At 36.2% G+C, this 13,796-nt stretch overlaps 1 protein-coding gene across 1 annotated transcript in view; it reads right to left on the bottom strand.

Annotated features, from left to right (window-relative positions):
* CUBN (cubilin) overlaps window positions 1–13,796 on the bottom strand; it is a 282,752-nt gene that overhangs the window by 46,942 nt on the left and 222,014 nt on the right. The window contains exons 57-59 of the mRNA XM_031939914.1: window positions 7,835–8,035; window positions 5,380–5,509; window positions 1,721–1,938 (exon numbers count right to left, since the gene is read on the bottom strand). Of these exons, the coding sequence (XP_031795774.1) occupies window positions 1,721–1,938; window positions 5,380–5,509; window positions 7,835–8,035 (549 nt within the window). The remainder of the gene's footprint in view (window positions 1–1,720; window positions 1,939–5,379; window positions 5,510–7,834; window positions 8,036–13,796) is intronic.

The following is a 13,796-nucleotide window of genomic DNA, read 5'->3' as shown; positions in this document are numbered from 1 at the left end:
GATTCTGAACTGTTACTTAGATGACATAGTTTTTTACTTGTTATCTAAGACAGAAAAATTGGGAGAAGTATACTAAGATATTCCCTCTACATTGCACTCCAAAGGGGTACCTATAGTTTTGTACAACACTTACAAACAGGTAGAACAATTTGAGCAGTGCACTTATAAACCAATTTTGAAATTTTTAATGGAAAATTTATTCCTAGGGGCTGAGATTGAATCCTGACAGCTAATTTCTAATTGTAACTTCATGGGAAAGTTATCTTATGAGCTCCTAACATCTTACTCCTTTCCAGCAAAAAAGAGGGTTTTTTTCTAGTGCTAAATCCCAATGAAAATGCAGAAACAACAAAATTAAGGGCAATGGAAAGATGCATGATAAGTGCAAATAGTCCACAATATATATTATCAACAATAACATATCCAAGAAGTCATGTAAGCATTCTCTGAAAATGATAGGCTCATCTTGAAGAGAGGGCAAATGATAGCAGAGATGGGCCAGTTAGGTGGTTCAGTGGCTCGGACACTGGTCTCAGAGTCAGGAGGACCCGAGTTCAAATCTGACCTCAAATACTTTCCAGCTGTGTCACCAAAATAGGAGGAAGAAAAGGAAGAGGAGGAGGAAGAGGAAGAGGAGGAGGAAGAAGAAAGAGGTCAGTTTGAATAAGTTTTCAGCCCAACAGTTGAGATTCATAGAAAAATAGATACAGAAATCACTCGGAATGAAAATGCATGGAAGAGTTGTAATCGTTATGAAAGGAAGGTGGAAAGGTGTCTGCCTTTGCATCCCTGTTGGTACTATATGTTTTTCTCCTGGTTCTTCTCACTTCACACAGTATCAGTTCATATAAGTCTCTTCAGGTAAAAGTCTTTTGGTTTTTCTTTGCAACCCTAGCATTTAGAGCCTGGAACATAGCGATAAATGCTCATTGATTTATTCATCTGGGTTCTTCTGAAACTCTCCCTTTCATAATTTCTTATTGCTCCCCAAATTTAATTACATTAACATGATATAATTTGTTCACCTCCTAGTACCAGCCACTGTGCTGTATGGATTGTACACAAATCCAATGAATTATTGAAAAGAATCCATATGAATTTGCTCCTACCACATATCTTGTATGTATGTAGTTGTTTGCATGTCATCTCCCTCATCAGAATGTGAGCTCCTTGAAGGCAGATGTTTTTTACTTTGTATCCTAAGTGTTTATCACAAAGTAGACACTTAATAAATACACTTTGATCTTGCTTTTAGTGTAGCTTTGAATTGTACTTTCCTAACTGTCCCAATAGATATGAACTGCATTCAATTCTTTTTCAAAAACAAAGATCACAACATAACATTCTCATTCTATTTGCTATTGTTCATTTGAATTTTGTTTTCTTACTCATTTTCTTTCCTTTTTGATCTGATTTTTCTTGTGCAGCAAAAGAACTGTATAAATAAATATGTATAAACATTGGATTTGACATATATTTTAACATGTATAACATATATTGGATTGCTTGCCATCTATGGGAGGGGATGGGGAGAAGAATGGGAAAATCTGAAACACAAGGCTATGTTTATATGTAAGGTCAATGTTAAAAAGTTATCCGTGCATATGTTTTGAAAATAAAAAGTAAAAAAAACTTAAACAACAAAAAAAGAGAAAGATTGGCAGATAGTCAATAAAAATAGATATGGAAAATGAAACTGGATGTCAGATATCATACTTACCTAATGTCTCTCTGTAAGATAACGTCCAACCTTTTGCTGTTTCAGAGAAATCTGTCTTGAAAACCAGGAACAAGCTATTGTTGGTGCTTTTGATATTTGGTGGAAGCACTGACCCACAGAATGTACCGAGAAGTGGAGCGTTGATATTTGGACCATCATACACGGCCAAGTAGTCTGCAGAACAGGAGGGGGAAATGGCCACATCAAAATCATTGAACCTGTGGAAATGAAAGTTTTCACAGTGAGATTTGTATCATAGATCCCACACAAGCCACACAAGCCTGTACAGATTTTATGAAAGTAAGAATCAGGTAATGAATGTATGATCAGAAAATAAGATAGGATGGTCACGAAGCAAGAGTGCAGCTAAGAGATAGGTAGCTTTCGTGATCCACTTGTACTTATATAATGTCAGGAGCTCGAGAGGACAATCTCAAAAATGCTAGGTGGAAGCCCTGTCAAGGATGGACAAGAGATGACATGGACAGGAGTCATGAAGTGTGAGAAGGTAACAATGGATTGTTATCTACACTTCTGGAAGAAGTATCTTTATTTATTTGGGAAAAGACTTAATGTTTGGATTGTTTTTACTGAACTCTTTTTACTGTACTTAGAAAGATTTGTCCACTTTTCAAATACTTGTGAAGTGAAATAGTATGAGATGAGATTGAAGAAGGAGGTTGGAGTCAGATTGTGGAGAATATTGAACACCTGGATCAAGATTTTGAGCTTTGTTGTATGGGCAGTTCTGAGAAACTAAAAATTTTTGAGTACAGGAGATCTGTAATTTGTGAGAGGGAGTGATACATTAGGAAAATCCACTCTTACAGATTTGAGAGGGAAGTGACCGGAGGTGAGATTACAAGTAAGAGTTATTACAATAGTGATCCTAACTCTAGGGTCAGGACTTTATCCACTGCACAATCTAGCTGCCCCCAATTACAATAATCTAAATAAAGACAGATAAAAGCCTGAATTATACTACTAGCTGTGTGACTCTGGGCAAGTTACTTAAACTGGTTTGCCTCTGTTTTCTCATCTGTCAAATAAATTAGAGAAGGAAGTGTAAAACCATTGCAGTATCTTTGTCAAGAAAATCTCAAGTGGTGTCACAAAGAGTCAGACCAGACTGAAACAATTGAACAAAAATAGGGATAATTAGGGAGAGGAAAGAATCTGAATTGTAATGGTTTTGGTCACAGAAGAGATGCATGAGATACTGGCCAAAAAGAATTTAAAATAGACTTAGCAGCTAACTAGATGCAAAAGTTGTGTGTGTGTGTGTGTGTGTGTGTGTGTGTGTGATTGATGGGGGGAGAAGGGAGAGAGAGAAAGAGAGGGAGAGGGAAAGTGAGAGAAAGAGGGAAGGAGGGAATGAGGAAAAGAGAGAGACAGGAGGGAGGGAGGCAGGGAGTAAGAGAGGAAAAGAGGGAGAGAGTGGGAGAGAGAGACAGAAATGAGGGAAACAGAAAGAAGAAGGGAAGGAGGGAAAAAGGGGGAGGGAGGAGGGAGAGGGAGGAATGAAAGGAGAGAGACAATAAGGGAGGGAGGGAAGGAAGGAAGGAAGGAAGGAAGGAAGAGAAAGAGACAGAGAGAAAGACAGAAAGAGACAGAAAAAGATACACAGAGAAATAGACAAAGACAGAGAGAGAGAGAGACACACACACAGCCAGAGATAGTGACAGCCAGAGTCAGAGAAAGAGACAGAGGGGGAGAAAGAGGGAGGGCGGGAGAGAAAGAGAAAAAGAGAGAGAGAGAGAGAAAGAAAAAAAAAGGAAGGAAGGAAGGAAGGGAAAGAAGGAAGGAAGAAATTAAAGAAGGAAGAAATTAAGAAAGAAGGAAGAAATTAAAAATTAAGAAAAAAGGAAGAAATTAAGAAAGAAAAAGAGAAGAGAGAAATAAGAAGGGAGAGAGAGTGAGAGAGAGAGACAGGGAGAGAGAGAAAGAGAGAGAGAGAGAAAGGGAGAGAGGGGGGGGTCACCAAGTGCATCTGTGTGGTTTTGCTCCCTGTGGCCCCTTTTCCTTCACCCTTCCTAACCCAGGCCTTTGAGGAAGCCGCCTGCTTGGACCTGGAGTACATCTGTTTTTCAATCTGCCCTAACTGGGCTGCGCAAGAAATACACTTCAGAGCCTACATTTCTATTCTGAGCCGAATCTCATGAACACAATCAGATTTTTCTCAGATGTAAAGTCACATATAGAAATCCGAGTGAGGTTTTGATCTAAGTGAATATAGTTTAGGCCAATGAATTGTTGCAGGTGTGTGGGTGTATGGGGCTGTCTATCTAGCCATTGCTCCTTTTAATAGGCAGTTGCAAAAAATCCTTTGGTGTGCAGTGAATTGCACTGACATTTAGAATATTCTACAAAATCCAAGATGGTGGGTGTTATGGTAGCTAGAGTAACATTGCCCTGGATAAATAAATGTATATAGCCTTCATTTGACATTTAAGGCCCTTCTTTTACTATTATCCTATCTTTTCAGATTTATCTCTTATCTCTCTCTCTGTGTCTCTGTCTCTGTCTCTCTGTCTGTCTCTCTCTGTCTCTCTGTCTCTGTCTCTCTATCTCTCCCCCCTCTCTGTCTCTCTCTCTCTTTGTCTCTCTCTGTCTCTGTCTCTCTGTCTCTCTCTCTCTCTCTCTCTCTCTCTCTCTCTCACACACACACACACACACACACACACACACACACACAAAAACTACATTCCAGTTAAACTGGCTTATTCTGTGTAACACAAACACACACTGTGCTCTGCTGTCCCCGTGCCTTTGTTCATACTGTTCCTTATGCTGGAAATATTTTCCTTTTCTTCCTCCTGTCATCCTTCAAAGCCCGATTTCAAGAGCATTTTCTCTCTGAAACACAATCCAGTGGGAAGAGCCTGAGATTTCAAGTTCCGCTCCATGACCTTGAATCTAAATCCACGATCCTTCACTTGACCCTCCTCCCTGGCATCTGACCCGGTTCTTTCTTTCAAAGCTCTCCTACGCACTTACCTGTTGTATCCCCGTGTTAGCCATGTTCTAGCATCTCATCGCTTTACCAGAAAGGAAGCACCATGAGGAAAGGGAAGGGCTGTGTCTTACGAAACTTTGATCTCCGCTAGTGTCTGGCAGTGTTCCGTAGGCACTTAATGAATGATTGGTTAATTATATGAATCAATTATTGGTGAATCTTATCTTGTACTTTATGCATTTAGAAAAGCAGACCACTCGTGCTTGATCTTAATTCATGGCAAAATGCAAAGAAAAAAGGAAATTCAGAAGAATCATAAAGTTGATGGAAAATATCTGATAAAGCAATAATTGAATGGGATCTTGAGCCATTAACAAATGATGCTTCACACAAGGCTCTTCATCTATTCTTGTTATGATTATTGAAGCAATTATAACAAGCTGCTTTTACAGAAACTAGAAAAGGCATTTTGAATTAGATAGATAGCTATTTTTCAGTCCTAATTAGTCAACAATAAATACCCATTTCACAGGTTTAGAGATCTATTGCAAGATTTAGATAACACTTCATGTCATTCTTCAGAATAGCGAGGTCTCTTTTACCCTACTGTAATGTTGATGAGGTTTCTTTTTCTTTTGTCAATAGAGGACCACATTAAATTACTAATCTTAAAATGATTTTCTTAAGGGGAATATTTACATACTTGAGTGCAATCACTTTGTCATTTGTAACAGTAATGAGGTAGGAACACTCCAAATCGTTGGCGTAGTTTGCTCGTGAATAGGCTGGGCTTTTGATGATACCAATGGATGAGTTGAATACGCCACCACATGCTGTAACAGAGGAAAAGACCATTTATTTTCACTATATCAGAATAGAATTTTGGAGATAATATTGCCTTTTTATTATAGCTTAAAGATAATTGCTGTTCTGAATATTGTTAAGTCTGAGACCAACTTTCCTATATCTATCATTTTGGCTGGAATTCTTCTCTTGAGTTTTCATCCCAGTGGAAGAAGAAGGGGGAATAACAGGAATAGAGGTAGGAAGGGAGCAAATTCTCTTACTTTCCTCCCTAGTTCACCTTCCTCACTCTCCATAGAAAGTCATCTACTATCCTATACAAAGTTCTTAAGCTTACTCCATCCTGGATTCTTCACATTGGATATATCTTGTAGCCCGTCAGCTTCTCCCCCTGACTGGCTGGTTCTTAGAACCTTCATTAAGGAATCTTCATTTCTTTCCAGATTTCACTCCTGATTTTCCACAGATCTTTCTTTACAACAACCCCTCACTGTGTACCTTGTGCTCTCTTTAAGGTATTGTCTTCTTCCATTAAAACATAACCGTTTCAAGCACAAGGGCTGTTTTTCTTTCTGCTTGCATTTGTATGCCCAGTGATAGGAAGCACTAAATAAATGCTTCTTGACTTGGACTAGACTCTTATTAAATTGTAAACTCCTTTAAAGTTCTGTGTTTTATTTTCCTTGCATCATTCTTAGCACTTAATAAATGTTTGTTGAATGAATAAATATTTCATGGACTTATTATATATAGTAGATGCTTTATAAAGATTTATAAATTGCATTAACCTGTAAATGCAAAAGTCTTCCTGGTGGTATGAATGAGGAACATGAAAAAATGGCAATTACAGTCATCTCAGCCCCAACATCAGTCTCAATATAAATTGAATAACACATCAGTGTGATATGTTTTGTTGAGATCATGGAGCTAGCTGTGTGTCTATGGCCTAGTGATCTCTATGCCATGTATATTTCATATTTTTTTCCTTTTAATACTGAATTGTACAGTCTACAAGTTTTTGAGCACTTAAATAATTCAAGCACATACACACCCTTATCTGGGATTGGCAATCTTATGCAGACCCAAACTGTCCCTTTAAATGGAGATCTTATAAAGGATATAGTGAGTCTCATAAACAGTATCCTAGGAAAATGAGGGACAAAAACTAAGTAAAAGAGAAAGCAAGAGTTTAGGCAGCCAAAGCAGCACTTACGCCAGGGCAGGCAAGAAAATCAGTCCTTCTCTTTAACCCACAATAAAACCAGAGGAAGGAATGTTAATTACTCAAATCTTTTTTGTCTGGGCCAGTAACCGCACAAAGCCATTGCCATACTTCAAAAATGTCAGAAGTCACAATTCAGAGAGCAGGGAACAAGAATGAATTATGAAGGCTCTTGTTCATGGCTAAATGACCATTTACATCCTTCACTGCTGCTCTGTGGGGCTGATGGGTTCCGACGTGATTTATCTGAAAGGAAACTATTTAACTTCCACATTTGGCAATGGAGTTGGTCAAGAAAAGGAGGAAGACAATAAAGGAGCATTTCTCAGGCTTGTGTGATACTGGATTCACTGGAGTTCTGATAAAGGAGTGAACTTGTTCCCAGAAAAAAAAAATACACTACTCTTCCAAGAAAGAGAAAACAAAAACAAAAACAACAAGCCAATAATGATGCACCTCGTTCACTGAAAACAAAATATAATATTATTTATTTTGCAGTAATTCTAAATCAAGCAATCTAAATATCATGTCCTTTTTGACACTAACAAAATCAAATAGAGAAGTGAGATATCTATCTGAACTGCCAAAGTCCAAAAGACAACTCTATCATGCTATCCATATGACAAAAGGCCAAAAATTTTAATTTTGGTCTGAATTTTCCAAATGAATACTCTCTCTTTCAATTAGCTAGAGTAAAACTGACCGAGGGTGTTTTTTTAAGATCTCAGTTTTGTAAAATTTTATTTCAGAAAGGAATATTAATGGATTTCTTATACAGAATAATATATACATAGAGCTACTACTTCTTCCTTTAACTTCTCTTCTTCTTCTCCTCTTCCTTCTCCTCCTCTTCCTCCTCCTCCTCTTCCTTCTCCTCCTCTTCCTGCACCAATTTATTGGTATAGAGAGCTCCCTGAAAGTAAACTACCAGGCCTAATTATCCTTTAAGGAGATAATCATTTCGAGAAAACATAGATAGGAAAATGTTTAACTAAGTTTTTATACTTAATGGTAATTTTTTTCTAAAATCCATGAACCCAGCTCAGTATTGGTTCTATCTAAAACAGAAAGAAAATGCCTCAAATATAACTTGCTGTTTTAAAAAATGAACGATATTATTATAGCTACTCACGAAGTATTGTGTACGTTGCCTTGAATCCAAAGTCTGTTTCACTATTGTCAGAGTAGAAATTGAGTATCATTGGGCCAATGATGCTCATGCTTCTAGGAATTTCATTACCACAAAATACAGCACTATGTATGGAGTCTGCTTCATAACCTCGGATAATTTTTACTCCATCATTGGTACACATTCCACTTATGGATGAAGGTTCTATTGAAAAAAAAAAGAAGAGATAAGATATACTTAGTTCCAGAAACAATGAAGATTAATACTAGTAAGCATGAAACCAAAATTATGATGAAATTTAATAGAAATTCTTGTTGCTTTACAGACACCAGACCATTGGTTCTCAGAATATCCAGAGTATTTAAAGAAATGAAGCCCTGTGCAACATGTGCATTTTCATTTCACTAATGGTACAACTGATACAGAATAATCTGAAGTGCCTGTCCAGGTAGTGGCGGACCAAAATGGCTAACTCTACAGCATGTCCTATGTAACTTCAATCATTGTGAAGGATATGTCAATAAATCAATGACCTATGATTTTTTTTCCTTGTGGAGACTCCCTTCACTTACACAAATCATGACATGTCTATAATTTATAATCTTACAGAACTGTCTAAAATTAAGAATAGGTAGATGAGCAGTTCATGGTTGTACAGCTATTAAGCAACAAGAGAATATATAGACTTAGGTCTTCGTGACTCCCGAATGAGAATGCTATCCTTTATAATTGCAGCTTACATATCTCAATAATAAATGGGCCACAGGAAACTAATATGATGCATGGTGCAATCTGAAAAGTGTACGCTGCCATCTTTTTGCACACTAAGCTAAACTCTGCTCCTTGCTGAAACAAAGGTGACACTGAGTTTCAAATACAATCGTTGTAGTCTTGTTTAAAAATAATCAGGCTTGGGAGTGAATCTGTGATTTCACTGATACAGGGACTTTAAGGAGGATGAAAAACTCCCTCCATATTCTTATGTAGATAAATAAACTTCAAGAGCTTCCTAGAAGGCTTTTAAAAAAGGAGAAAAACAGGGCCAAGAAACCTGAAAGGCATAAGGAAGAGGGTCACAAATGTCTCCTATTTTTCTTTGATGACAGTGATGGAGATTATAAGTTAAGTGTGTCTGTGGACATCGACTTTTATTGAAGAACCACCATCTGTTTTCCTGACTGATTTATCAGTATTCATCCAGCTGTGTGGCACTCAATGAAGTTCACACAGCCACAAAGTATTTCATACAGAATGCCAAGTTACAGGAATAAGTCTCATGTCATCTGTCTATTTAATTTAAAATTAGAATTCTGTTAAATTAATATTTTCTCAGAAAATTGAATTCACTTTCACTGCAAAATTTATAGAAATATTCCATTATCCTTAGAATTAATGGCCTTTTAAAAGTCTATTATTGTCTTAAGTGTGATGTTTATTATGTACTAGGAGAAAAAAATTTTGGAAAGGAAAATCTCAATAAAATAATGTCCATCGTGTTAGTAATGAATCTATTGCCCAAAGTAAAAATATCCTTACAAATAATGGCCTTTTAAAAGTCTATTCTTGTCCTAAGAGTGATGTTTATTATGTACTAGGACCAAATAACTTTGGAAAGAAAACCTTACTAAAATTATGTCTATCGTGTTAGTAATAAATGTATTGCCCCAAGTAAGGACTACTAGTCAAGCAAGAGGGAATGATGAAAACATCAAACCATTTAGAACATTTTAGAAATAGTACTCAACTTCAAAATTTGAAATTCTCTCCTTCCTCATCCCCACCTCCCAACTTCCCTGACTTCCTTCAAGTTTCAGTTAAAATTTAACTTCTCCCAAAAGGCTTTCGCAATCCTCCTTAATGATAATACTTGTTTCCAATTTATCCTGCTCAAGTCTCCTTTATACACAAATGTTTGGATACTGTCTTTCCCATCAGACCATAAGCTTTTAGAAAGCAGGAACTGTGTCATTTGTGGTTGTGGTGTTTGCCTTTCTTTATATCTCTTACACTTAATATGGTGTCTAGTACATGGTAGTTCATAATAAACTCTTGTTGCCTCAACGTAAATCCAAAAGTCTTCTAAATTTGCAAGATTATGAATTAGCTGTTATCAGTTGATTCTCATTAAATACTTACAAATCTTAGGATTATTTCTCTCTTAACAATTAATGGGGAAAATGAAAAGATGGTTAAATATCATGGTTTGACAAATCAAGCAGTATATTAGGATTTTTTTTGTAAGTCACCAAAAATTCCTTTGGAATGTGAAAGCTTAATAAAGGCTGTGCTAGATGATCAAAAGGCATTACGTCTAGAATTCTATTGTTCATTACGTCTAGGCTAGCCTTTAAAGAAGGATCCTCTTAGGACCAATATTCAGCTGATTTTTAAAAGCAGACACAATCTGGCTTTGGACCCATGGTTGGAACCATATCAAATTGGTAGAAACTGCCAAAAGTCATCATCTATGGTTAGGCTTTTAAAGCCCAGATTCACCTTCATCTAAAATAAAGCTCTGGAATAGGACTTTTGCAGTGGACTTTATGGTCATAAAATCCTGCAAAGTGAAAAGGAGAATTGAAGAATCTGCCAACCATCAAAGCCATGCTGGGACAATAGATGAAACAAGATAGGCTGTCATCAAAGATTAAAATAGATGAAAGCCTTTGAGGTACTTGAAATACAGCAGTCTTTTTTTTTAAACAAAAATGGGCATCCTTTCAAAGTTTATCAGTAAGAAAACAAAACAATTGTGTAAGACCAGAATAATTAAAGATAATCTATATCCTCTTGAATAGAACAAAAGCTATGTAAAATACCAAAACATAAAATATAATTAGATATACATATCTTTACAAAGACAAAAATACATCTTTACCATTATCTTGAGAATATATTTCTAAAGTTCATAGCTCCATATAACTTCAACATATGTTATGTTTGCTTTTAGACTCAAAGACTTATAAGTCAACTAATATTTTCATCCATATTTTCTATTAATTTGAAATACATTTCACAAAACTTAATTTTTTTATCGCATGCTACTGCATAAGGTTCCATGCAATGTAATGAAATAGGAATTCTGCTCTATCATCTCCACTGTGAACTGCAAGAAAGGTAAGTAATTCAGAAAATATAAAGGAAAAAAATCAGTTAGAGAGAAAGAAATATTGCCATTGCAGAACTGAGCTTGGTGAGTACACAAACAATGGCCCCTAATTACCTAGCACTTGGAACATGGGAAACATGGGCTGATATGAGCAAGCAAGAAATTATACAAAAATAATTTGCCTCAATTCATTGCTTGGGTGATTTAAATTTAAAAGTTAATAAAAGCCGTTTAAAAAAGCATATTACCATAGTGGATAGGGCACTGGACCTGGAGTCGGCAAGACCTGTCTTAAAATCTTGTTTCAAGACATTCATTATCTGGATGGTACTGAGCAATTCCTTTAATCTCTTTGTATCTCCGTTTCCTCATCTGTTAAGTGAGGGCCCTTCTACCTCTAAATCTGTGATCTTATTATCTTATTGCCAAATTATATTCACAATATTATATTGCAAAATGAGTCTACTTGAAACAGTTGAGAAAGCCAAGGGAAGAGATGCCAAGTAGTTGAGCAATACCATCTCAGGACTGGTTTGTTGGGGTGTTTTTTTTGACAGTTTAAATGAAGTAAAAAAGTAAAGTGGCAAATGTGCCAGATGGTATAACATAACCTTGCTGCATGTAGTGGATTGAAAAATGTAAATAGTAACAATAGAAAATCCCACGTCACTTTGGGGTATCTTTCTTGTAACACATAACCAACAAACAAAACACATTCCATGACCAGTAAAGTAAATTAAGAAAAGAATTAATGCTTTCATTTTTAACCATCTTGTATTTCTTGTTTTCTTTCTAATATGTATTCTTCCTGGGTGATCCATCCGAGGACCAGGAAGAGATTCTGTAGACACGATAACATAGCCTCCTCCCTCTTTTTAATTCTCTTTTTTACTAAATGGTCTGGTATTAGCCTGAATCATCTAATACCTTGTCTGAAGTACTGTCCTTGGAGTTATGTAAAATGGTTCTACTAGAACAAAACAGAATCATATGTAATATACATATTTTATTTTCTCAGTTTACTGTGGATCACTTAGTTGGATGGAAATACCAGTCTTATGTATATGAGAAAATTTCAATGAGTCATGAGTATTCAGAATGACCACATCTCCAGTCACTTATGTGAATGTAGACAGAACCATAATTTTTCTTTTATTGAACACGTGAAGTAAGAGCTCAGCTCTAATTAAACCCCTTAGCATGTGTATACACACACAGGTACATACACGTGTGCGTGTGTGTAATGATGACTCTGGGACATACAGGACAAAACGTTTAGCATGGAAAGAGAAGACCCAAATTCACATCCCACCTCAGATACTTGTGTGATCATGGGCAAGTCACTGAATCTCTCAAAACCTCAGTTTCCTCATGATAATTTTCAGGGGAGTTGACAAATGTTGATGAAATAGGGTACGCTAACTAAAGAATGTTAATATTACATGTTAAGGTCTCATCTGCTATCTTGAAACAAAAATCATAAGCTTTCAAATGTACACATCTTTTGTGATTTTTAAACAATTCCAATTAAATTTAGGAAGCAGGAAGAATAGCAGAGATACTTGCAGTCTTATTTGGGATACTCGGTATCTCAAAAGTCTTAATGTCACTTTAGAATGCTCTAAGATTTCTGGGACATCATATATAATGAGTAATTGGGGAATTAGTGTAGAGGAGAGAAATACTGATACCAGCATAAAACAAGTAGGTTACGCTAATCTATAAAAAGCTAAAACTCAATTCAGAGCAAAGTCAGTCCTAACCTAAGAAGCAGGGGCAAAAGTATTATTACAAATGAGGTTCTTGAAACTGGACTGCTCCATATAAACTTTAAATATAGTTCTCATGTTTATATAGCATTTCATGGTCTTCAAAGTGCTTTTCTTTTTAATTTTTTTAATATTTTATTTTTCCCAGTTACATGCAAAACATTTTTTTACATTTTTTTTAAATTCTGAGTTCCAGATTCTCTCCCTTCCTTTCTCCCTACCCAACCCTCACTGAGAAGGCACAAAATGCTTTTCATATGTTATTCATGGAAACCTCACAACAACTATATGAAGTGTGTGCTAATATTATTACCTCCATTTTACAAAGGAGAAAACAGATAAATCCTATGAAGAAGGAGCATGTAGAAAAAAACATATGATGATAGTAATAAAAATACCAATAATAACATTTATATTCTGTTTTGAGATTTGAAAAGCACTTTATATTTTATCTAACTTGATTCTCCTAATAACCTTTTGAGGTAAATGTTATTTACTCATTTTAGGGATAAAGAAACTGAGACAGTGAAGTTAAGTTATACAGCTGGTATTTGAACTTAGGTTTTCCTGACTTCTGTTGTTGTTGTTGTTGTTGTTGTTTTACCCTGCCTCTTAGTTGTTAATTATCCAAACTTAGATCACATGTTTGGAGTTAGAAGGTACCTTAAGGATCATGTAATTTGACAGCCCATTTTATAGATGAGGAAACTGAGGAATAGAGATCCTTTACCCAAGTGGAAGGGGATGAATTGGAAGCCTGGCTCCCTGGCTCCAAACTCAGTCTGCTTTTTCATCAGACCTCCTGCCTGACAGAATAATTAGAGGTCCTATCAGATGGGTACAATTTAGGGACACTGGTAGTATTCCATATCTCTGCTAATTTGGCCTTGAGGGTGATATTCTGTAGGACAGCACGCATTCTTTAGAGTGAATGTTTTTATAAGAAAACCCTGGTTATATTGCTATTCTCTGACTCAGCAATGCTTGGTCTTTTATACAGCCTTTCTGGGGGAGTCGTGCTTTCTTTCCTGTAACCTTGCCTATGTCCTATACTTAGGGGAAAAAAAGTAGAGAGGGGTGGGAACAG

The sequence above is a fragment of the Sarcophilus harrisii genome, chromosome 5 (assembly GCF_902635505.1).
Source record: "Sarcophilus harrisii chromosome 5, mSarHar1.11, whole genome shotgun sequence".
Classification (NCBI taxonomy): domain Eukaryota; kingdom Metazoa; phylum Chordata; class Mammalia; order Dasyuromorphia; family Dasyuridae; genus Sarcophilus; species Sarcophilus harrisii.
The sequence above is the reverse complement of the archived record's forward strand: the minus strand, read 5'-3'. Positions and strand labels throughout refer to the sequence as shown.